Source organism: Monodon monoceros, unplaced genomic scaffold (assembly GCF_005190385.1).
Source record: "Monodon monoceros isolate NGI ecotype Baffin Bay Population unplaced genomic scaffold, NGI_Narwhal_1 Super_Scaffold_21, whole genome shotgun sequence".
Classification (NCBI taxonomy): Eukaryota; Metazoa; Chordata; class Mammalia; order Artiodactyla; family Monodontidae; genus Monodon; species Monodon monoceros.
The window spans coordinates 7198868-7223979 of NW_021703778.1; the positions used below are offsets into that span (position 1 = coordinate 7198868).

Genomic DNA, 25112 nt, shown 5'->3' on the forward strand with positions numbered 1-25112 from the left:
GACCAATAAAGAAGCAGTGGTATTCCTTTCTTTTTCTACTGTATTTCTAAACAAACCATAAAATATGCAAAAGTTGTATTTACTGGCCATTGTCCTGTAGGATACAAAGATGACATTGTTATTTTTTCTTCCATGTAATTCATTTATTCAATAGACATTTACTGAACACCGACGTTCAGGGATTATTCTAGGGGCTAGGACATGATGGTGCCTAAAACTTAGGAGTCTCTTGCTTTCACAATGCTTAATAATCCAGTGGAGAAATAAGTAAATAAGCAGTCAAATAAGTAAATTATTACATGGATATGGAAGGAAAGAGAAATCTTGAATAAATCCTTATGATATTTTATTCTATAAGTTTCGATAATCTATTTCAGGGGTTGACAAACTTTTTCTGTAAAGGGCCAGACAGCAAATATTTAAAGCTCTGGGGGTCACACAGTCTGTTGCAACCATTCAACGTTGCCATTAGAGTGGCAAACAACCACAAACAACACATACACGATTGAGTGTGGCTATGTTCTGGTAAAATTTTATTTACAAAGGTAGGCGTGGGGTAGGACAGACACATTGCCAATAGTTTGCCAACCCCTGGTCTAAAGAGCTAACAGTAACTACAAAATAAATCCTACAGCACTTTTCCAAAGCATAACTGAAAGCATTTAGATGTAGCAGTTCAACTAGTTCAGCTGGTATCTTCCTATTTTCTGAAAATACTTAATGGCTTATATATAATTATTTTATTTCAAAGTTTTTGTAACCTGGGAAAAGATCATAAAAGATAACTAAGTACTCAGCCTTAGTCAAAAGGATATATATACCTTTGAGGCTGCCTCTTTGTGGACTTAGACTCATACCTGAATTTTCCTTGTGTTTCTGTCAATAATTTGATGCAGAATAATAATAAAAATTTTAAGTTTGGTTTCTACATCTTTAGAAATAGAAGATTACTGCCATCTAACTCCATAAAAAGCAGCTATAATAATAAAGCACATCCCAAAGCTTGAACAGGTGGAAAATAGCACAGTTTTAAAATTTTACTGAGTAAAGATATTTCTTCTCAGTCTGCTGGGAACCAAGGAGAGAAATGAATGGAAATCCTCTCTTGGTAATAAAATCTAGAGTCTGATGTACACAGCTCACCTTCAAGCTCTCCCCTCAATACAGGCAGATTACTTGTCTTGTTTTACTAAGAGAATAATCTTTTTCCTTAGTAACCCACTGAGTATTCTCAATGCACTAGTCAACATTTTCTGGTGAACAGAATGTGGCTAGTCCTCCCTTCAAAATAAAAAAATCTTTCAATTTCAAATGAGAAACATATCTGTTACAGGGAAAAATCAAACTTAACATAATTGTAAAAAGAAAAAGTGCCTCTCCCCTATTTCCCTCCACAAAAGAAGCCACTGTTAAAAGAGTCTGGTGTTTAGTCTTCTATACTTTTCTCTACATATGTCACATGCATATTTATAAACAATTATTGAGTTTATGAGTTTAATTTTTTCTTTTAAGCAAAAATGGTACCTTACTTTGCATATGGCTCTGCAATTTTGTTTCATTTAATATCAAAGACTTTTAAATTGTTCTTAGTTATCTAATAAGAATTAACAAACGACTTCTTAAAATCAGAAGTTCTAAAGACAGAAACAATTTTAAAATGCAACGTTAAATTTCTGGTAAAGTTTCCTTTAATCCACTCAAACAATTTAATTCTAAATAGCTCCATGGTAGAAAAAGTTCCTTGTATTTCTCACTAATAAAGGAAATCTTTAATGGAAAACAACAAAAAAAGGTTGCAACACTTAGCAATATACTGTAGTTAAAATAGAAACATAAATCATACAGTTCATTCAAAAAGTATTTTAATATAAACATCATTTATAAACAAAAACAAATAATGTTGATATTTTAGTTCTAAAAAATTCATGGTTTCTCTCAAACACTAAGATGCCACCTCAATAGTGATTGCCTCACATTTTCCGGTCTCTTGATCTGTGCACGTCACGTGTAAAGATCCATCCCTAAGCAAACAAAAAATAACAATTCATAAGCTCAATATATAAAAACAGATAGTCCTTAAGAAATTACTTGAGGACTTTGAGTAAACAATAGATCATTTTACTTTTTGAAAGAAGAGCATTAAGAGATAAAGAAGAGACACAACTTTATGTCTTTACATTTAGAACCGTATGCCATAATTAGGTAGTTGTTCTTAAAAATTTCCTCCTAGATCACTGTGATGAAAAGTTGTATTCCTTGAGAACCCATGATGATAAATACCTTAAGTTGAAAACTTTATGCAAGATCAAGATGTATCAAGCTGTTTTCAAGCCCAGGCCATGGCAGACCTACCCTAATGAATTCTACATTTTGGCTAATTATGGTTTATGGAATGAATTGTCCTGAATGTTAATTTGGAACTGATTTACTTGTAACACATAGTATTATGGATGGACTGTTGTTAAGGAAATGTTAATAGCTGGATTTAATTAGTAATTTATTTTCTACAGATTTCCTGTTGCAATATTGAAATAAACTTACCCTTTCATAGGACAAAAAATCAATTATGTAAATCTCAGAAAATTATATTTAATGTTGATGAAAATTATATCTCAAACTTGCATGGACCAGTTTTTTAGGTTGACTACAACCATAATAATAAAAGAGTTCATAAAAAATTCAGAGTGCAAATGACCTGAGATATACTTTTCTTTGTAAATATAGTAATTTTACAGGGCAAAAATTTAAGTTACTGATAAGATCTTTGTAAGTTTTTAATTAATGATTTTCCCAGAATGACAACAGGTTAAGAATCAATAAACTAATAAAAAAGGTCAAGTCTCAAAGCGAATTTTCTTAACATCAGAAGTAGTTTTTTACCTTTTCATAGTAAGAACAGCTAATATGTCACGTAATCCATTTTCTTTTTTATCTAAATCCTGGAGTACAACCTGTTTAGGCAAAAATAATACAAAGATGATTTAGTACTTTGACATACTAATAAACTGATGCATCAATTTTCCAATGGACTAAATCTTACTCATTACTGAAATGAACCTTTTAAAACAGGGCAGTTTTCAATTCTCCTACCATTTATCATAATTTGGAAAATAGAATTAAGCTTTCTTAACTGACATGTCTCTTCTAAAAAGAGGGCATGTAAGATAACTAATATATTTAATATATTTGTCCCTCTTAAATGTCATGTCCTAGATTAAGATGATTATTTATATGAAGTACTGTTTGTCTCAGAAAATAAAGACTAAAAAAAAAAAAAAAAACAAAATAAAGACTGCTTTTCTTTTTGGTAATTGCACCATTACAGTAACATGTAAATTACATTTTGGTAAGCCTTTTATATATACCTTAAAAAATTCAAATATTTTAAATGCACTTGGAAAACCTATTTAAAAGAAATACATGTCAATTTCTTTTGTACAGCTAAGATTACACTTGTAAGTAAGAGATACTAATGAATTTACTATAAAACTCCTTGGTTTCCTAAAGGAAGGTATACCAATAGACCAAGTTTGAAAGTGACTTTTCAGATTTTGCCAAAATCAAGTTTTATGACCTTAGGTAAGTACTAAGTCTACTCCTTTGTAGAATGAGGAGGTGAGAAGAGATGGAATCTCTAGAAGATTCTCTTCCAAATAAAGTATTATGTGACTAATTTTTCTCTTTCCAGCATCTGTAAGTTAGGATGTAGTGACGGTAGCTGTAGTGTCTCAAGAGTAGTATGTGGAGAGAAAAGGTAAGAAATGTACCAGAGAGGAATACTAAGACTTCCACCTGAGTTTAGAAATCTGGTGCACAGGAAAATGCTTTTATAGTGATATACCACAGAAACATCTGGTGGAGCTTTGAAACCTTTACTAGTTGAAAGAGCCCTTCTCCAGCAGATCCTAAGATGTTAATTCTGAGGTGGAGCCCAGACATATTATGTGTGTGTGTTTTCATTATCCTTTTGTTGAAATTAGAAAACAGATATAAAGCTAAAGATACTATACATTCTCTTTTGTTACCTACATTTGTTTTATTTTTACTGTAAAAGTAATTAATCTTCATGTTCTGTTCTGTCTGTAAAAAATTCAGCATGAAGTGTTAAAAAGTAAAAAAAAAACCTTCTTGGTACCTTCAAATCTACCCACTGTTAAGTTTCCTCAGTACAGTTCAAATACCTACAGTTACTTTCTGTATCCACGCGTGGGTATCTAAATACACACACCTATCCAAACACCACTCCTTCACACACACCCACACTCTCAATCGTTTTACTTAAACACAATGGTACCATGCTGTAAATACAGTTCTGCAGTCCTTGTGTGTGCGCTTTAATGAAACTATATTTCTTGGGCATGTTTCTAAGCAAATAACATGGCTCCACCTCATTCCTTTTAAAGGATGTGGAGGACCATATCCTATGATATATGCATGTGGTATTTGAAAAAACAAACTTATCCTATGTCAGAGGCAGCATGGTATAATGGCAAAAGCATGGGCCCAGGAGTAAAACCAACCTGAGGCTAAATCTCAGCTCAGTCAAGAAAATAACAAGGTATTTACTACCATGAGCCTGTTTCTTAATCATCTATAAAATGCACATAATAATGTCTATCTCACAGCATTTTGAGATTATGTTTGTAAACTGCCTAGTACAGCACACCTGGCATTTAGCAAACAAAGAAATGTCATTTCCACTGCCACTGACCTTATTACCAAGGAGGGTTAAGAGCACAAAGGCAAGCAGTAGAAATACAACTGTACTTTATTTTCCTCTAACTCTTTCAAATGCAATTGCCTATTTCTCCTCTATTTCAAAAATAAATAAGTACAAGTAATCCATTCATAAAAATGTGTTAAAAGTCCTATATGCATATATTGATATTAAACTGAGTCTAATCCAGAAGGAAAAACTAAACAGTTTCAAGTGATTAATTCATAGTCCAATCTGATGTAGTCACCTGTGCAAACTTGTTTTCCTCTTTTGCAGAGTTTTTCCCCTCAGACTCATAGAGTTCAAGACATACTGAGGATATACTTCCAGGAGCCTGTAATGTGTGTTGTCTTCGAGCTGGCAAAGGCGTTCCTGATGGAAACAGTACTTTGAAACTGTTGGCTCCTGATTCATCGACTCCCTAATAAGCAGGAAAATAATATGCACATCCTTTGATATCATTACAATGATAAAAAATCACTCCTATTATAAATTGATATATATTCCTTGTTGATAATCTGGAAACTACACAGTGGCAAAGAGAAGACAATAGAAATGATCCTTCATTCCGACCCACTTTATTTAAAAATAAATTGAAACATACACCTCTCTACTTGTATTAGAATCTTAAGCTTAAAAACACAGTTAATAAAGAAATTAACATATTAGATTAATACTAACTAAAAGAATATCAGAAACTCATTAAAAGTAAATTTATAACTCGAAATTTAAAATTTTTACCAGTACACAAGGTTTTATTTTAAAAACAGTACGTATGTAAACCTGTGGCAATAAATTTATACTACTACGGAAAAGTGAAGAAAAGGTCAACATACCTTAACTAAAATATCTTTGGCTGAACACTCTATCTTAAGAGCGTCCTCCACTAAAAGGTTTTCTTTCCCAATAAGGATTCCTGCTTCCATAGCTGCGCCAATAGGGATAACTTCATCAGGAGGGACAGAATTGAGAAGCTCAACAGCTGGGAAAAGATCTTTAATCATTTGCTGTAGCCTTGGGATTCGAGAAGACCCTCCACAAAGGACAACCTAGAAAATAAAAATAATTTTGTTTTTTACTTTTAGAACAATGATTGTTTCTCAAAATTAAGTGTAACAGGACAAGTCATCTTCATCACATGAAAAGGTAAAATATAAGAAGCCCTATTTTAACATATTATTTTACGTTATACTTACCATATATACATATAAATATGTATTTAATACATTATAAATATTTAACGTACTGTTTACCCATAGCAACAAAATTTAAAATGAGATCTCACCACATATTAGAAAATATAATATAATAAGATATATATGGCTCATGATGAGTACTGGGCATATGAGGCTTAACCATAGATACACATTTGTATAGGAAATACTGTACTTAATATTTCGTACTGTTCAAGCATTATCTAAAAGAAGTGTTTACATAAATCACAGCATTTCTGTGGCAAAATAAACAGTGGCAATCTCCTCTATGTGAAAACTATGCCATAGATTTTGTCTTCACTGTGGAATAATAATTTTCTTGAGGAAAAAGATGTTTTTAAGCTCTAGGTACCACTTGATTAAATATGCACAAAAACTCCATATAAAATTGTCCCTTTATGAGCCTGCCCACACATCTAGTGCCCCAACTTTTATAGCTGCCACCCAAAGGATGGCCCCCCAGATCTCCAGCTCTGAGAGCCAACAGGGCTTGCATTCATGAGTCCCATAGGATGAGAGCAAACAAAGAAGCAGTTTTTAAATGGGCAAAGGAGCAACTCTTGCCCTGTGGCTATACACCAGGGTTCAGCACAGAGGGAGAAGGCAAGCATGCCCATCTCCCAGCTTCTCCCTGGAAGGGTGTGACTGCGTGCTTTCCCAGCTGCTGCTGCCTGAGGGTCCAGTTTCTAATCAGCCTATATCTAGGTGCTGCCTTTGATCTTCCTCTTTTTTTGATCATCATCACTCATGATGGTCTTGGCACACCCTCAAATACTGAGAGCCACCAAGAACACAAATGGCAGCTTAGACGGGCACAAAGTTTTGAGAAGCTACCAGGAACTCAGGTACGGCTGACTAACAAGGTTCATCTCCTACACAGGACCAGTCTGTCAAAACTGGAAGAGGTAGCAGTTTTTTGTTTTTTGTTTTTTTTTTGAGGTAGCAGTTTTATGTAAAGCCCAGAAACCAACACAGAGAGTCTAGGAAAATGCAGATACAGAAAAATATGTTCCAAACAAAATAACAAGATAAATTTCCAGAAACTGATCTTAATGAAACAAAGATAAGTGATTTACTTGATAGAGTTAAAAACAACAGTAATAAAGATGTTCAATGAAGTCAGGAGAGTAATGCATGAACGAAGTATGAATTTCAACAGAGATGGAAAATATGAAGTACCAAAGGGAAATCATAGAGCTGATGAATCCAATAACTGAACTTAAAAACTCAGTAGAGGCTCTCAACAGCACACTAAATAAAGTGAAAGAAAGGGCCAGTGAATTTGAAGACAGGGCAGAGGAATTTATTCAGAGGAGCAAAAAGGAAGAAGAATGAAGATGCATTCAGGGACTTACAGAACACCAGTAAGTGGACCAATATATGCAAATATAAGGGTCTCAGAAGGATAAGTGGGGGGAGAGGGGGGCAGAAAACTTACTCGAAGAAATTACAGCTGAAAACTTCCCTAATCTGGGGAAAGAAACAGCCAGATCCAGTAAGCCCAAAAAGTACCAAATAAGATGAATCTAAAGTGACCCACACTGAGACACATCACAATCAAATTGCCAAAAGTTAAAGACAGAAAGACTTAAAAGCAGCAAGAGAAAAGCAACTTGGTTAGATACAAGGGAACACCCTTAAAACTATAAGTGGGTCTTGCAACAGAAATCTTGCAAGCCAGAAGGGAGATATTCAAAGTGCCATAAGAAAAAAACCGTCAGCCAAGAACACCCAATTCAGCAAAGGTGCTCTCCAAAACTGAAGGAGAGATGAGTGTTTTTACACAAACAAAAGCTGAAGGAGTTCACCACTACTAGACTGGCCTTACAAAAGATGTCAAATGGAGTTGTTCGAGTTTAAACAAAATGCTAATTAATAAACATGAAAACATATAAAAGTATAAAACTCACTGGTAAAGATAAATATAGTTAGATTCAGAATACTCCAATATTGTAATGGTAGTGGGTAAATCACTTATAACCTTAGTACAAAGGTTAAAAGACAAAGGCATTAAAAATAACTGTAATTACAATAACTTGTTAATGGATACACAAAAGATGTAAACTGTGACATCAAAAACATAAAATGTGGGGAGAAGGAGTGTAAAAATGTAGAGCTTTTGTATGCGTTTGAAGTTAAGTTGTTGTCAGCTTAAAACATGTTATTTTAACTGTGTAAGATGTTTTATATAAGCTTCAGGGTAACCACAAAAGAAAAATCTATAGTAGACACACAAAAGGTAAAGAGAAAAGAATTAAAGCAAACCACTACAGAAAGTCATCAAATCATGAAAGAAGAGGACAGGAAAGAAAGAAATGAACTACAAAACAGACAGAAAATGATTAACAAAATGGCAATAGTAAGGTCATACCTATCAAAAATTACTTTAAATTACTTTCTACACACTACAAATTATTGGATGAAGAAATTAAGAAGACAATCCCATTTACAGGACTATCAAAAAGAATAAAATACTTAAATAAATTTAACTAAGAAGGTGGAATATCTGTACCCTGAAAACTGCAAGACTTTGATGAAAGAAACTGAAGACACAAATACATGGAAAGATATTCCGGGTTTATGGATTGGAAGAATTAATATTGTCAAAATGTCCTTACTACTCCAAATATTCAATGTAATCCCTATCAAAATTCCAATGGCATTTTTCATAGAAATAGAAAAAACAATCCTGAAATTTGTGTGGAACCACAAGAGACCCCAAATAGCCAAAACAATCTTGAGAAAGAAGAGCAAAGCTGGAGGCATCACACTTCCTGATTTCAAACTATATTACAAGCTGTAGTAATCAAAACAGTAAGGTATTTGCATAAAACAAGTCAAAAAGATCAATGGAACAGAACAGAGAGCCCAGAAATAAACCCACATATATAGGGTCAATTAATTTTCAATAAAGGAGCCAAGAATATACAACAAAGAAAGAAGAGTCTACTTAATAAATGGGGTGGGGAAAACTGGATATCTACATGCAAAAGAATGAAACTGGACCACTATCTTACACCACACATAAAAATCAACTCAAAATGGATTAAAGACTTGGAGTAAAACCTAAAACGATAAAACTCCTAGAAGAAAACATAAGGGGTAAGCTCCTTGACAATGGTCTTGGCAATGCTTTTTGGATTTGACACCCAAAGCAAAGGAAAGCAAAAACAAACAAGTGGGACTTATCAAACTAAAAAGCATGCACAGCAAAGGAAACCATCAACAAAATGAAATGGCAACCTATTGAATGAGAGAAAATATTTGTAAATCATATATCTAAAAAGGGGTGAATATCCAAAATACACAAGAATCTCATTAACTCAATAGCAAAAAACCAAATAGCACAATTTAAAAACGAGCAAGGGACCTGAATAGACATTTTTCCAAAGAAGACTTACAAGTAGCCGAAGGTACCTGAAAGGGTGCTCAACATCACTAATCATTAGGGAAATGGAAATAAAGATCACAATGAGACATCACTTCATACCTGTTAGGACGTCTATTACTAAAAAGACAAGAGATAACAAATATTGGTGAAGATGAACAGAAAGGAGAACACTTATACACTGTTGGGAATGTAAACTGGTATAGCCACTATGGAAAACAGTATGGAAACTCTTCATGAAATTAAAAGTAGAATTACCTTATGATCCAGCAATCCCACTTCTGAGTATATACACAAAGGAAACAATCACTATCTCATAGAGATATCTGTACTCTCATGTTCACTGCAGCGTTATTCACAATAGCCAAGGTATTTGGAAACATACTATGGAAAGATCATAAGTGTGTGTCAGTGGATGAATGGATAAAGAAGATGTGGTACAGGTATACAATGCAATATTATTCAGTTTAAAGAAGGAAGTCCTGCCATTTGTAACAACTTGAAAGAACCTGGAGGGCATTACACTAAGTGAAATGAGCCAGACAGAGAGACAAAAACTGCACGGTATCACTTATACGTAGAGTCTAAATTAAAACAAAACAAACAAAACAAATCATAGAAACATAAAGCAGAAAAATGGTTGGGGTTGAGGGGGTAGGGAAAACAGGGAGGGGATGGTAAAAGGGTACATACAAACTTTTAGTTATAAGATGAATAAGGTCTGAGGATCTAATGTATAACATGGTGATTACAGTTGATAATATTGTGTAGTATATTTGAGATTTGCTAAGAGAGTAAAACTTAAGTGTTTTCACCTCCTGCAGAAAAGGTTAATATATAAGGTGATAGATGTGTTAATTAACTCGATGGTAATAATAATCCCTGTACAATACATATACTAAATCTCATGTTGTATACTTTAAATACCTTACAATTTTATTTGTTAATTATACCTCAATAAAGCTGAATAAAATAAAATTGCTCCTTTATAAATATTTTAATTTCCTCCTTAATTAACACGTTTAACACTTGTAAGTCCATGGGTATGCAGAATATTGACTATGTTCTCTCAAGGAGGGAAATCATCGATAATCACACTAATTTCAGTCTATATACGGATGTTCTCAAAGCTCCAGGTGGTGGAGAAGATGAGCAACTGATGAAAATGAGGCCCCGCTCACATCAGCCGTGAAACGAGGAGGGAGACCACGTTCCTCCGCAGGTAAGGGCATGAGGAACATCAACTCAGGGTTACAAAGAAAAAAGAAAAGCAGGTTTGCCTCGGCAGAGTTCTCCCAAAAGTCTGCTTTGGAGGTAAGTTAAAAGGAAAGTCTTCTCTAAAATGTCTGACACCAGGTAAATACCATGAGAATAAAAATGGAGGTTATGCCTTTTCATGAACTTCTTATAGTCAACATCGAAATGCTTTATAAATAAGCAATAAGTGGTGCTGTGTTAAAACAAAAAACAAAAAAAAACCCTGGAAAATCTTGTTTTTTGGTATTCTCATTTAAAGGGTAAAAAGTACTAATAGTGTGTCATTATTAATGCTGGCAGTAACCGGAAAATTTTAATTTAAATAAATTCTTTAAACATTTACTCTGTAGTCTGAGATTTCTTTTGCAAACTTAGAGGAAAACTGAAAATATTATAGATTATTCTGAAAATAAAGAAAATAATAAAATCTATCAGAGCCTGTGGAATAAAACCAAGCTGCTAATGAGTAAAATGGTAGTTAATTTTTTTTGTGTGTGTGGTACACGGGCCCCTCACTGTTGTGGCCTCTCCCGTTGCGGAGCACAGGCTCCGGACATGCAGGCTCAGCAGTCATGGCTCACGGGCCCAGCCATTCCGCGGCATGTGGGATCTTCCCGGACCAGGGCACGAACCCGTGTCCCCTGCATCGGCAGGCGGACTCTCAACCACTGCGCCACCAGGAAAACCCGGCAGTTAATTTTTTAGTTAGGGAAAAAATGAAATAAATTAATTAATGTTCAAAATAAACATTTATAAAAATAATAAAAGTATCCTGGAAAGACTGGAAGAAATAAAGTGCAAACCAGAAATAAAACAATTAGAAAAGAGAAATTTATCACCTGGGAAAAAAAATCTAAGAAAGTTTTTTTTGGGTTGTAGTACCAGGAGTTGGGAGCAAAAAAAAGAATAAAACAAATATCTACAAAACCTAGGGAAAGAAAAAAAATAGATAAACTCAAAAAGAAAAAGATAAATAAATAAAAAGAGAAAAATCGGCCAGTTTTAATTTAAATAACTTCCTTATACTTTAAAAATTTAATATCAAAAGCTACATAAAATTAAAAATTACAAGAACATTATGCAAAGTTGTATGTTAAAAGTTTAAATCACTATGAAATAGATCTATAAAATACTTTAATTCAAAATTGAAGCAGGGGCTTCCCTGGTGGCGCAGTGGTTGAGAGTCCGCCTGCCAATGCAGGGGACACGGGTTCGTGCCCCGGTCTGGGAAGATCCCACGTGCCGCGGAGCAGCTGGGCCCGTGAGCCATGGCTGCTGAGCCTGCACGTCCGGAGCCCGTGCTCCGCAATGGGAGAGGCCGAAACAGTGAGAGGCCCACGTACCACAAAAAAAAACAAAACAAAAAACAAAAAAACAAAATTGAAGCAATAAAAAGAAATTATGAAAGTTATAAATATACTTCAAAAATTAGTTTCAGACAAAATGTGTTTATAGGCAAATTCTTTACAATTCTTGAGGAACAGAGAATTTATGTATTATGCACTAACCTGGAATACTTAAAAAGATGAAAACGTATTAAATTCCATTTTATAAGCACCTGATAGCCTAGGAACAAAACAGTAAAAACAAACAGCAATAAAACAACACGTTCTGAAGTAGAGGTTGCCAAGTAGCAACTTGCAAATTCTATCAGGCAAGCTATATTTTCTCTCTTCACATAGTGTTTTCAAAGGTTCTGCATTAGCTACTAACATTGAAACATTAAAAAGTCTGATGGTAAGCCCTAGTTCTGAGAGTCTGTTAAAACGTCCCAGGCTCCAACAGCACTGGCCTGCATCGCTGGATGGCAGTGACTGGTGGGGAGCAGCAGCTGCCCCTTCTGGGCTAGAACAGCTCCTGGTGTGTGTGGCCAGCCCACCACTACCGCCCGTGGCCCTCCCACCAGCTACTGGTCCTTGCCAATTACAATCCTATTTGTGCTCTTACTTTTCTTACAGCAAAGAGTTCAACGTGAAACTCTTTACTCTCTAAACCCAGTTCTCAAACTAGTAGGAGAATGAAAGGAAGATCGCCAGGACTGTGTGTCTCAGGAACAATGGTTGGGGGACATACTTCTCTTTGGAAGAATGGTATGGTACAGTGAGTCTACTGTACTACATGGCATCTGGGCAGCTTAACTGTGGTGTAGAGCCTAAGATACACATACTGTATTTTTATGTGCGGAAAGAAACTGACCTTCTTTCATATCATCTTTGGGAAAAATCCCAGCATCAGTGCGCTGGATAAGATTGGGGCCAACGATGTGCTTATGACTGACACTGAATTCCATATAAACACTACTGATACTTTGGTCCCCGTAAAGGGTTTGATTTGCTTATTCCTAGAGAAATGAGTATTTTGGAAAACTCACAAGGCAAGGGATCTGGCACACTTTCTTATGTTGAACTTAATTTACAGCTATGAAAGTGATAACTTAAAATCATATTCCCACATTGTGGAACTGAAGGCTGACTTGAGAATTGTACATCTATCTTTGGAGTAGTCATGCGAACCTATTCTGTGAGTTGATATTTTTCATGACGAAAGGAAATGAGCTTGGACCCTCTCTCACACTCTGCCTTGGGTTATGAAGAAAAGGAAGGTACTATCAGCCTACTTCCTGAAGAACATCGTGCATGATTATGTTACCTTGGAATAAAAGGCAATTAAAGCACCGGATGTCTTGGTTTAGAAGGTACTGTTCTGAGTAAACGAATTAGATATATTGTGATATTTTGTCATTCTAGGTAAGTTCAAGCACTTTAAAATCCCCTATTTCTTGAGTATGTCTCAGGAGCTTTTAAAAGAGAAAAGCAGTCTCTGCTTACAAAGTTATACAACCTTAAAGAGCAGGTCATGCTGTGTGGACAGAAAAAAAAAAGGGAGGTGGGGAGAGGAAGGGTTAGCAAAGGTCTGAGCATTGGCTCCAGCTTCTCACTCGCTCATTGCTTGAGACTCAACCATGTGCCTCTGACTCTCCCTAAACGGGAGCCTTGGGGACATACTGATAAGCCATGGTCCATCTCATCATCCAGGAAGAAGAGAATGAGCTGGAGGCAAGAAGCTAAGGCACTTCTTTACACCAACGCAACCCAAATCACAGGACCATTCCCCTTTTCAGTGTCTGATGTTAAAAGGGGTTACGTTATTCAGACAATATGCATAAGGCAGGAAAGTTCGAAATAGCCCATCTCATTTCTGCTAACTTAGCATGAACAGCATGAAAATGATACATGAATTATCACAGAAAATTAAGTAATATATCAAAAGAATATTCCTCATAACCAAATAAGATCTATCCCAGGAATACAATGATAGTTCCATATTAGGAAATTATCAATAATTCATCAAATAATTTGAAGACAAATATAAAGAAAACCATAAGGCTGTCTTGCAGGTGTCCGAAAGCAATTGTAATGACTCAACACCTATTTCATATTAAAACACCTTTAAAAAGAAAAAAAGAGAAATGCTCAATATTATAAAGAGAATCTATTTCAAACCAGTTACCAGTAATTAAATCTGTTGGTAAACAACTAACACTATTCCCCTAATAAAGAGAACAAAAGAAAGAGGTCCAGTGTCAACTAAAATATTCAAGGCCTGACCAAGGCAATCAAATATAAACAAGAAGCGAGAACAGGGAACTCTACTCAATACTCTGTAATGGCCTGTGTGGGAAAAGAATCTAAAGAAGAGTGGATATATGTATATGTATAGCTGAGTCACTTTGCTGTATACCGGAAACTAACACAACATTGTAAATCAACTAAGCCCCAATAAAAATGAAAAAAAGGGCTTCCCTGGTGGCGCAGTGGTTGAGAGTCCGCCTGCCGATGCAGGGGACACGGGTTCGTGCCCCTGTCCGGGAAGATCCCACATGCCGCGGAGCGGCTGGGCCTGTGAGCCATGGCTGCTGAGCCTGCGCGTCCGCAATGGGAGAGGCCACAACAGTGAGAGGCCCACGTACCGCAAAAAAAAAAAAAAAAAAAGCAGCAGCAGCGAGGGGTACAGAGATGCAAGATAAAAGTATCACCAAACACGGATAAAACCCTCTCCCAACGCCCACAGCCCACTCCAGCTACCACCCCATTTCCCTTCTGCCCTTTTAGCAGAACTTCTCAAGAGTTATTTATATGTATCATGTCCATGGACTCACCTTCTTTTCTATTTAAACCCACTCCAGTAAGGTGTCTCCCTCCGTAACTCCACTGCAACTGCTTTTCCCAGTGATCTGGTCCCTTGCTCCCTCCTCCCACCCCCTCTGGCTCACTCAGTCCCATCCCCACTGCTGCCCCTTAAACATACCAAGCTTGCTCCCCTCTGGCTGTTCCCTCTGCCTGGAAAAGCAGCAGAAATTCACCCAGTCTGTTCCTTCATTTCAGTCCCTGCAGGGCTCTGATCAAAAGCCATCTCCTTAGATGGGATTCTTATCTGCAAAATCACCCTCTGTCACTAGCTATGCCCTTATCCTGCTTTATTTTTCTTCATAGCAGTTATCACAACTGGGCATTATTTTAACTGTTTCTTGACGGCAAAGACTTTATGTTTACTGCTGTGTCCCAAGTGCCTAGAACCCGCTTGGAACGGAGCAGGTGTGCTCAATAATTAGTTGTGTGTTAACTAGTAAATGGATCTGAATGCATGCCTAGGAAATTCAGAAGACTCCTTGAAAAATTATTAATACCAAGAATTCGTGAAGTGGCAGAGTATCAGATAAAGAGGCAAAACCAGTAAGTATTCTATCAGCAAAACCAAATTAGTATTGATAAATAAAAGCATAAAAATATCTCATTCACAACAGCCAGAGATCCCACAATTAAGAAAACACATAACTCAATAAAGTATTAAAGAAGATTTGAACACAGAGAGATACCAACTTTGTGGTTAGGAAAACTAAATACTGTAAAGATAATATATCAATCCCCAAAATTTTATTGGCTTAATACAACTGCATCAAAATCACAATGGGATTTTTATCTAAGAAGTTGAAAAAATAATTCTAAAGCGCCCTGAGAAAAACCAATATGAATAAAAAGAATTTTTAAAAATTGCAACGTTAATAATGAGGGTTTACACCTACTCAGAAAGTAAATTGCTTTTGGTGAGCAATCTGATAAATACTAAAAGTCTTAAAATTTGGGATTCTACTCACAAATCTTATTCCAAGGAAATTAAGGATATTAACAAAGCCACAAAGACTCCTATTTATAAAACCAAAATAACGTACACACTCAACACAAATAATTGGCTGTGTAAATTATGATACATCAGTGCAACAAAATACTATGCAGGTATTAAAATTGCAGCTGAAGAGTCTGGATGCTTGGTAAAAACGGCGAGAATTAACTGCATTGGTATATCTACGTACCCTTCTACAAGCCCACTTGTAGACAATAAGGGAATTTAAGAAGATATAAATGGCAGAATAAATGCAGGAGAAAACTTGAGCTTGAGATTTCAGCAAATTTTGGAAGCTGAAACGGAGAGAAGTAACTGTCTTAAAGCTGACGTGGCCTGAGATAACCAAAGGGGAAGCAAGATGGTTTGCATCACAGAACCCAGAGCGGCTTGGGACTGCGAAGCACCAAAGGCCACATGAAGCAAGGGCCAAGCCGAGGGGTGAAAGCGGGACACCGGGTGGAGAGCAGCCCCGCCAGCACGCGCACGGGGCCAGCAGACCCCCAGACCTCGGCCCTGACCCATCAGCGCCTCCTGCCCCCTCAGACACGGGGCTTCGGCCCAGCTTGGGGACAGCAGGGGAGAGAGGGGAGCACGGTGCTGAACACACGGAGATAAAGGAAGTCTACCGTAATGAAGAGTAGGAACCCTGACGCTCCCTGTCCTCAGAGATCAGCCGTGTCCTTCTCAAGCACTCGATGAGAGGATTCCTTCGGGAAAAACCAAATACTCCTAAGACTAGACTGCCCGATACTAGAGTGGGAAAGGCGATGGGCGTTAAGAGTAAAGAGCGAGCACGAACTGCGGGGGCAGACTGTGAGCTCCAATCCCAGCGCCGGCACGTGCGTGCCAGCGTTACTTTAAGCAAAGCACTTAACCTCTTTGGAACCTTTTTAGTTTCCTCTTCTGGCAATGGAGATAGCGGTGCCTATCTCCTGATGCCTTTGTGAGGATTAAATGTGTGAATGACTGTAAAGCCCTCCCTCCATCCCCATAAGAGGATTATACTTACCTGCCCATTGCCACTGCCCGGAATTGGCAACCCCTCCGTGCAGGTGGAGATTTCCCTGCCCACACTCAGGCCTGGCCATGTCTAGCTTTGGCCAAATGAATGTGACTACACTGAAGTACAACGTATCTAAGCAGAAGCTTTAAAAGCCCTGCACGTTCCGCCAGCTCTCTTCCTCTTTGCCCTCCACAGTGAGAACCGCACGTCCCAGAGAGCTGCTCCTTTAGCCTGGGTCGTAGAAGGAGAAGCACGGAAAAGAGCCATAGCAGTAGACCTACGGCCACCTTCAGCTGCCCACGTGAAACACTAGCAAGAAAAAACTGTCTACAGTAGAAAACCAGTGAGACTTGGGGGTTGTTTGTTACCGCTGCAAGGTCAACAAACTACAGAGACAACTCTATATTTTTAAGTTCTCAAAAGCTTGTATTTTAGAAGTATCTGGAGAGTGAATTTTTAACAATATTCTTAATCCTAAGAATGTACTTGACCTCTAGTCAAGCAACTGAGGATCGTACCATTTGTGGTATCTAATGTGAGGGCTGTATGACCAGTTAATGAAGGAAGAGAACTCACATTAACTGATCATCTACAATACACCACACCCTGTGCCATACATGATATTTCATTTAATCCTCATAACAACCTTATAGAGTAAGTTATACTTATATACTTATAAGTTAAGTATTATCACCCTCCTTAATAAGAAGAGACAAGTAAGGCTCAGGAAATTAAGTGATTTGTCTGTTCTGGAACAATCAGCAGTGTGAGCCTTCCAGTTCAGGTGGGTCTGTCTCCAAGCTCATTCCCTTCCACCCCTGCCTTGTACCACTCTTCCATGTGCCTTAATCTTTGTAAGCCACCTTCACCCCCCTGCACACACACCCCCAATCACCTAGCACAACGCATGGCATGTTATAAGTGTTCAAAAAAAATACTTACTGAACTAGACTGAAGGGAAAACCTCCACCAAAAGACAAAAAAATGCAATTTCCATCTTACAGCATACAGCAAAATAGTGAAAATATAAAAACTTTCAAACTATAGCAAAAAGAAAATAGTATTAAATACACCTGAACAAAGATGGAATTTATAAACTTAGAAGCAGCTGAAGAAATCAGAGTAACAGACCAACAGATTTAAATAGATAAATAAATGAAACCTCAGTGTATCAAATACCCTCCTCCATAACAGGACCAAAGTTAAACAGTAAACTGCATGCCTCAAAAGAAGACTACAGTAAACAGCAGTTAATTTTCTGATTATATAAAGCATTTACACAAATACATTTTAAAAAATACTAAGATTTAATTGATCAAACAGGCAAAGAATATGAAATATTTACACATAAGGAAACACAAGATTAAACATTATTTAATAATATTAATAATAAATATTTTTAAAGAATCCTATAGTACCCAATAAAATATAAAGTAAAAAATATCTTTTTTTCAACTACCTAATGGAAAATTTATCTTTAAATGATAAAACTCAGTGTCAGCAAGGTTACAGTAAAATGTCTGTTCTCATATATTGCTGATGAAAGTATAAGTTAATTCAACTCTCTTGGAAGGTAACTGAAGGTAAAAATAGGTTTAAGCTATTTATACTCTTTGACCCAATGATTTTACTATGGGAATCTATCCCAAGGAGCAACCTTAAATATGGGAAAAGATGGGTATCACTGTTCTGGGGAGGGGAAGACCCGATCTAGGAGTCCAAACAGAACAATGAAATAATCTACGGTGCTCTTCCTTTTCTAGGATATTGAGCCTATTTAAAATTGTGTTGATGAAGACTACACAGTAATATGGGCAAAGAAATTGATTATATTATTATTTAAGGAACATAGGATTCAAAATTGTGCATACAAATTAGACTAGTTTATTATAAAATAAAACACTACCTATTTTCTGAGTTTTCTTGTATGAAAATTCCTTTATTAACAAAAATGAAAAAAATGTATATGTATTTTAAATGAGTAGAAATAATCTTGGGAGAAAGAGAACAGTAAACAGTTGGAATATTTTTGAAAGTCTCAAAATCTTTTCTTATGCAAGCAAATATGCAATATTTCTCAGCAAGCAGAGAGAAGCAGTTTGGTGTACTGGTTAAGAGCAGACTTGGGAACCACACTGAGTTAAATCCTAGCTCTACCACTAAACACACAATTACCATGAAGTTACTTATACCTGTGAACCTCTGTGCCTCCAATTCTAAAATGGGGATAAATAATAACACCTACTTCATGGAGCTGTTGGTGAGCAATCAGCAAGTTAATACATGTAAAACGCTTAGAAACAGTGCTTGACACATGGCAAAGGTTCTAATATCTGTCAGTTTTTGCTTACATATAAAAAAAATATACTGAAAAGGAATTAGTCTTTTTTGCTAAGAAAATGAACATACAGAACTATGAGTTCATTAGAGCCATTAATCAAAATTTAATCAATGTCCTTCCTAATATAAGCTAAGAAGATATTTAAATGTATAAAAATATTCTTTCAGTACCAAGGGGCTGCTTCCTAAATTCCATATTGAAAATTACTCCCAACATAAATAAGAAAATACAAAAGTGTTACCTTGTTGATATCATCCGCTGTAAATCCACTTTGTTCTAAGAGTTCTCTGATTGCTTCTACACATTTATTAAAAAGTGGAGAACAGAGAAGTTCAAATCTTGCTCTGTACACACACACATACACAAATACACATACACACAGAGAAGACACAGAAAAAAGTCAAACAAGACATCTTTTTCTTGTGAAGGTTAATGACAAAACCTACTGTGATGAATCTCTTTAGAATAGGTTTATGATCAGAACAGGATGTTAAACACCCAGCAGTGCAATATCATGGTGTGAAAAGGTCTAGGTTATCCATCTACAAATGTATGGAGATGTTTAGTATTAAATTCAGATGGAAGATTATCTTACCCATAGCCTGCTTGTAAGCTTTCAAAACACCTAAAAATAAATACTCAGTGTATGGCATTTCTGACAATAAATCTATTGATCCAAATCAAACCATCATTTGGAAATTTTTGCTATTTTTATGTGTTAAAATTTTAAAAATTGTTTCTCACTACTTTTCTTTATAGTCTGAGCCTATGCTGCACATAGGTTTAGTTCTTTTGCACCAACTGAGAAGCTTACATGCTAGCAAATAAAATTACGAATTCTATTTCCTTCTTAATAAATTCTATTTCCTTCTATTTCCTTATTAATAAGCAAACATATACTGAGTACTTGGACAAACTTAGTACTAAGTTAACATAAAGACTCTGTTGCCACAAAAGAGATTTAAATTCAATTTAACAACTTTCTTTTAGATGGTAGCTTGAAATCTCTCTTAAAAGATCTAGAGAACTTTCTGGAGCCACTGGCTACATGAGACTACTGAGCACTTGAACTGTGGCTAATGCTACTGAGGAATCGAATTTTTAATGTTATTTACCTGTAATTAATTTAAAAGTTTAAACAGCCACAGGTGGCAGTGCTGACCTGGAGTCTTCGAGAAAGCCCAGGGAGATGAGGAAACTAAACTACAAGGGCCAGATGAAGAGAGAATTTAACCACACAGACTCAGTAAAAGCCTAAAAATAATATAATACTGTAATTCTGGACAACTTCACTATGCTTCCAAGTCATCCATTATCTTGTTGGGAGGTTTAAATTGTGCTAACGGTAGCTATTATTATTGTGAGTAATACGCAATGCAAAATGATAGGATGATAGGACAACGGCCTCCCTTGGACTTCCTGGGTGAAGGTGCAATCATTTGTAAGCAATGTTTTGGATTACGTAAAAGATATGAGCATTAAAAACAATTTTATGCACATTAAACCTGTGTTTACTAAATGTCATAAAAGCTATTAAAATTTACAATGCTGCCAATGGATGACAGATCAAATAAAACCAAGAAAGGGATCAATCCTCAAAGTATTGTGATAGGTAACGGAACTCTGGAGTCAAAACTAGCTGGGTTTGAGTCCAAGGTCTGTCACTTACTAGCTGGATAACCTCGGACAAGAAATGAAACCTGTGTTTCAGCTTCCTCCTGTGTAAAGTAAGGAAAATAACAGTACTTACCTCATCGGGTTGCTAGGAGAATTTGAGAGTTAATACCTAGAAAGTACTTAGAATACAGCCTGCCACACAGGGGTAACGATCAAGTATAGTAACAACCACTGATACATGTGCAAGCCCCAGAGAGAACTAGGGACTATACAGGTGGGACTGCTATTCAGTAAGAGAAACTCGCAAATCTCAAACTTCAAGTCTTCTCTCATCTTTCTTTCAAAGATCTAGGAAGCCCTTTTCACACACTGCTCTTTGTAGCTGTAAAATAACAGGGCAATCACAGCTGACAAGATTACTTTGAGAACAGTTATTTAGTCTGACAAGAGTTGGACCCCAGAAGTAAAGACAGGAAAACTCCCCTTTTATAGAGGGCTAATAAACCTCAAATGAGCAAACGAAAAACCCAAAGTGAGAAAATTACACCTAAATGTGAATACACTTGAAAGTTTTTTGAACTGCAGTTTTACCTGGACACATTGCAGTCAAAATCTTGACCTTTATACAATGAGTCAAGGAAACAATTGGCACTTCCCAAGGTTGACAAAGAATGTTTTGCAGTGTCAGCGCTGTTCATCAGTTTCACCATGGCACGGGCATTTCCTCTCACGTCATGTCTGAAGGATCTAAATTAAAAATACGATCTTTGAAGTTTAAAAATTACTAGGTCATTTACAATTTATTGTAACTAAAATCTGGATAATCCTTATTAGGATAACTATAAGCTCATGAATCAATATTAATACCAGATTTTAGTAGCTCCAAAATATCCGAAGGAAATTCTCTGCATTTAAAGAAGTGTCTCAAGAAACATGAATAATCAATATACTTAACACTTTGAATTGCTGGTTTCTGTAATCACAATAATGGACTGTGCTTTGAAGAAGTACAGGAGCCATCATCTTTTTGCAGATGAGACAAAAGGAGGTTGAAGGAGATTCATGCAACTGGGTCAAGTCTCACACCTCACCCCTTACAACCACAGCATGATTATTGTTTGATGGCACAAAATTATCTGTCCAGCAAAAAAAAAAAAAAAGAACTAAAAGTGCTTCTTCAGAGAAATCTGAAACATAACGAAATACGTAAAATTTTAGTTCCTCTACCTCCAAAGGGAGTTAATTGTTAAAACTGCTTGCTAAGTGGTGATGTTGATGGCCCTGTTTTTAAACATGTTGAAAAACTGAAATCCATAGTAAAATTAACACAGCCCTTCCTTGAATTGGAACTCCTTTACAACAAAAAACAGTATAGGTCTTTATTAAAGAAATGAGAAATTACCACTTTTTCAAGACTTTTTTTTACCCAGTTTAGTCAAACTGATGAAAATGCTATTTCAGCTTCTTTTTACAGCAGGAATGTCCCAAATATAACCTTTATATATTTGACTCATGATGTGCCAAACGGGATTAGAATTTTGAATGGAATAATTATACCCAGCAACAAAACTAAAATATTCCTTGTGGTAGTAGATTAGTAATAAAATAAACACTCTGCAAGACATTCACTTACTGGAATGTAACTATAACATAATCTTCTACACCTGTAAAAACTGTTCAGAAGGTAGTGAGGCCTCAGTGCTTTTACCCTCCTTCATCCAGACATAAAAGCAACCACTGAAGAATTGAGGGAAAAATCCAAGTACACTGCACTGGGCAGCTTGGCCTCTGCTTCCCCCTGTTTACCAGAACAGACCTTAGAACTTTAGACACAAAAATATCCAGCGCACTGGAAAAAACATGTCCTCCTTTGAAGGGCAATTTCAAATAAATTAGGAAAAAATTAAACCTGAAGTGAAACTTCAATCGAAATATATCATCAAGTCCCTTTATACTCACCTCTGAAACTCAGAAGCTAGGTACTGTGCTAAGGTTTCTGTGAAATGTGTACCTCCAATGTTATTATCAGTGTTTGTTGAAAGAACACGATATATTCCACTGTTAACTTCCATGACACTGATAGATAAGGATGTTCCTCCAAGTTTGAATACCAAAATGTTGCTTAAAAAAAAAAGATAACATGAGTAAGTTATGAGAGAATCACAGCATTGTAAAGCCAGGTTCGACTTCTTAAACTAACAAGTCACTATAAATCACATATGAGGAAACTGAAAATCTCACATGAGTAACTAAGTTGTCCATGGTCATCACTCAGTGATGACTTAAGCCTAGAAACCAGATCTTCTGATTTTAAGTCAAAGCTCTTTTTCATTTAGTTGTACTGGTAAAACTGCATTCTTCTGACTAACTGGAGTTCAAAACACTAACTTTTCAAAGTAAATAAAGAAGAGATTTGTAATTAAAGTGAATTTTAAGAGAATTAAACATAGAAATTTTATGTTAATATTGTCCTTGTTACTACTGCAATAACATGTTCTACAAAAGTAAAACATATGCAAAACTAGGAGCTAATTTCCTATGTATCAAAATCCAAAATTTCTGATATTGTAATTTATATTCTATATTTTAGTTTACCTAAAAAAACATCTGCTAGTAATTTATACATATTAGTTTAATTGTGAGATATGAATGAAATGACACAATTAGGGGAAATTAACACATCTGAATTGATTTCCCTAAAATTACACGATGTGTCAGATCTATTAAGACAAGTTTTATAATTAAATTAGGAGTATGTCTTACTATTTCATTATCAAATGAAGTCTTAAATCCCCATACTGGCTTTTCCCCCATCTCCTGCCAAGACAAATGTACATAAAAGACCTCACTGTTTCTAAGCATGTTTAATAATTAGAATTGGTAGTAAAATTAACGGTGCCCTAGAGCTTCAGTTGGAACTTGGCTGGGCTTATAAATTTCAAATCTTCCTCCACTAAGGGGACAAAGTGTAGGTGATAAGAGAAGGGCGGAAAAGCTCAACCTTCCCTCCTGCCTGTTATACCCTTTCACTGCTTTCCTAGGACATCTTTCTCATCTATTTGAAAAACTCTAGGTGAGAGTTTCGATGTCTTTCCATCCATAAAGGCTTGGAACCACTGTGCTATGTAACAATCTCTACTGAAATAATTGCTATAATCTAAAATGTTTTCTGCAGTGAAAAACTTAAAGCTGCAAATATGGTTTTTACCTTTTTCCAGTGGGGGAGTCTTGTCCAATTCCATAAGCCAAAAGAGCTGCAGAAGGTTCGTGGATTAACCGCAAAACATTGAACCCAGCAGCTCTGGCTGCTTCCCTGTGGACAATTTACTTTTAATACATTTAGTATCACAACATGTTGAAGTCTACATTTTTAGAAATGCTCTGCTGAAGATTTTATGCAATAGCATATAAGACTTTGTAAGTAGAACATGAAGGGTAATGATCTTTAGAAGATAACAGAACATAAGAAACAGACCTAAGTCTTTAAGCGTAGATCACTTCCTGTTTAAAATAATAATGTTCAGAGTCTATTTCCCTGACAAAGAAAATAACGTGCTTATACTGAGTAAGGAAGAGAAAGCTCTCCAAGTGCTCAAGCTTACAAACTTTAGAAAGAGATTAGGACATATTTATCATACATTTTAGCATTTTCCAACTTCTTTAATTTAGGGTCATTTAACACCCCACAAGTGCAAGTAAATAAAGCAATTCTCTGCCCCAGAAGCAACTCAGGTGTTCAGCAAAGCCCCATAGGCAACTCTATCCACAGAGCAAAAGACTGGGTGCTTGCCAATTACATTTGCATAACAACCTATAAAAACTAAATATAACTTTTTGTTTAGATGTTAACCGAAGGTGAAAAAATAATCGCAAATATTTTCTAAAATTGCTTATTTTTATATAATTCCCACGTAAGCCTTAATTACATGACACTAAGGCAAAGTGATTCATAAACATCAACTTAACCTGGTAATCAACAACATTTCCAATCAAAATAGCTAAGAAAGTACATTTAATTTTATGTTCTTTTGACATTTCATAAAATAAAGGAACTATTAATGATTACTACCATAACTTTTTACCACACGATTTACATATGTAAATATACATGTATTTACAAATACAACTTTATTGTGTAAGTTATTTTCAAATGCAATTTTACCTTTCACTATATAGTGATACTGTGAAATCTGTTATTTCCTTTAACTAAGCAAGTAAAAGAAACCCCATATTATACTTACCCAAGAGCATTTTTTTGTTTTTCTCCAAAATCAAATGGAACAGTAATAACTACATCATTTGCATCTGAGCCCAAGACAGAATGTGCTGTTTCTGTACGTGAAAAAAATATTTTAAAAGTTCACGAAACGTACTGTGGTAATCATGTCATG

General features: G+C 35.9%; 1 protein-coding gene across 1 annotated transcript in view; it reads right to left on the reverse strand.

Moving 5' to 3' along the window:
* Positions 1-1808: 1808 nt before the first annotated feature.
* The window catches only part of HSPA14 (heat shock protein family A (Hsp70) member 14), a 34354-nt gene continuing 11050 nt past the window's right edge, over positions 1809-25112 (reverse strand). Inside the window, exons 6-14 of the mRNA XM_029238821.1 lie at positions 24963-25053; positions 23930-24034; positions 22681-22842; positions 21313-21468; positions 19346-19448; positions 5554-5766; positions 4965-5138; positions 2881-2951; positions 1809-2021 (exon numbers count right to left, since the gene is read on the reverse strand). Coding sequence (XP_029094654.1) covers positions 1943-2021; positions 2881-2951; positions 4965-5138; positions 5554-5766; positions 19346-19448; positions 21313-21468; positions 22681-22842; positions 23930-24034; positions 24963-25053 — 1154 coding nt within the window. The 3' untranslated portion in view covers positions 1809-1942. The remainder of the gene's footprint in view (positions 2022-2880; positions 2952-4964; positions 5139-5553; positions 5767-19345; positions 19449-21312; positions 21469-22680; positions 22843-23929; positions 24035-24962; positions 25054-25112) is intronic.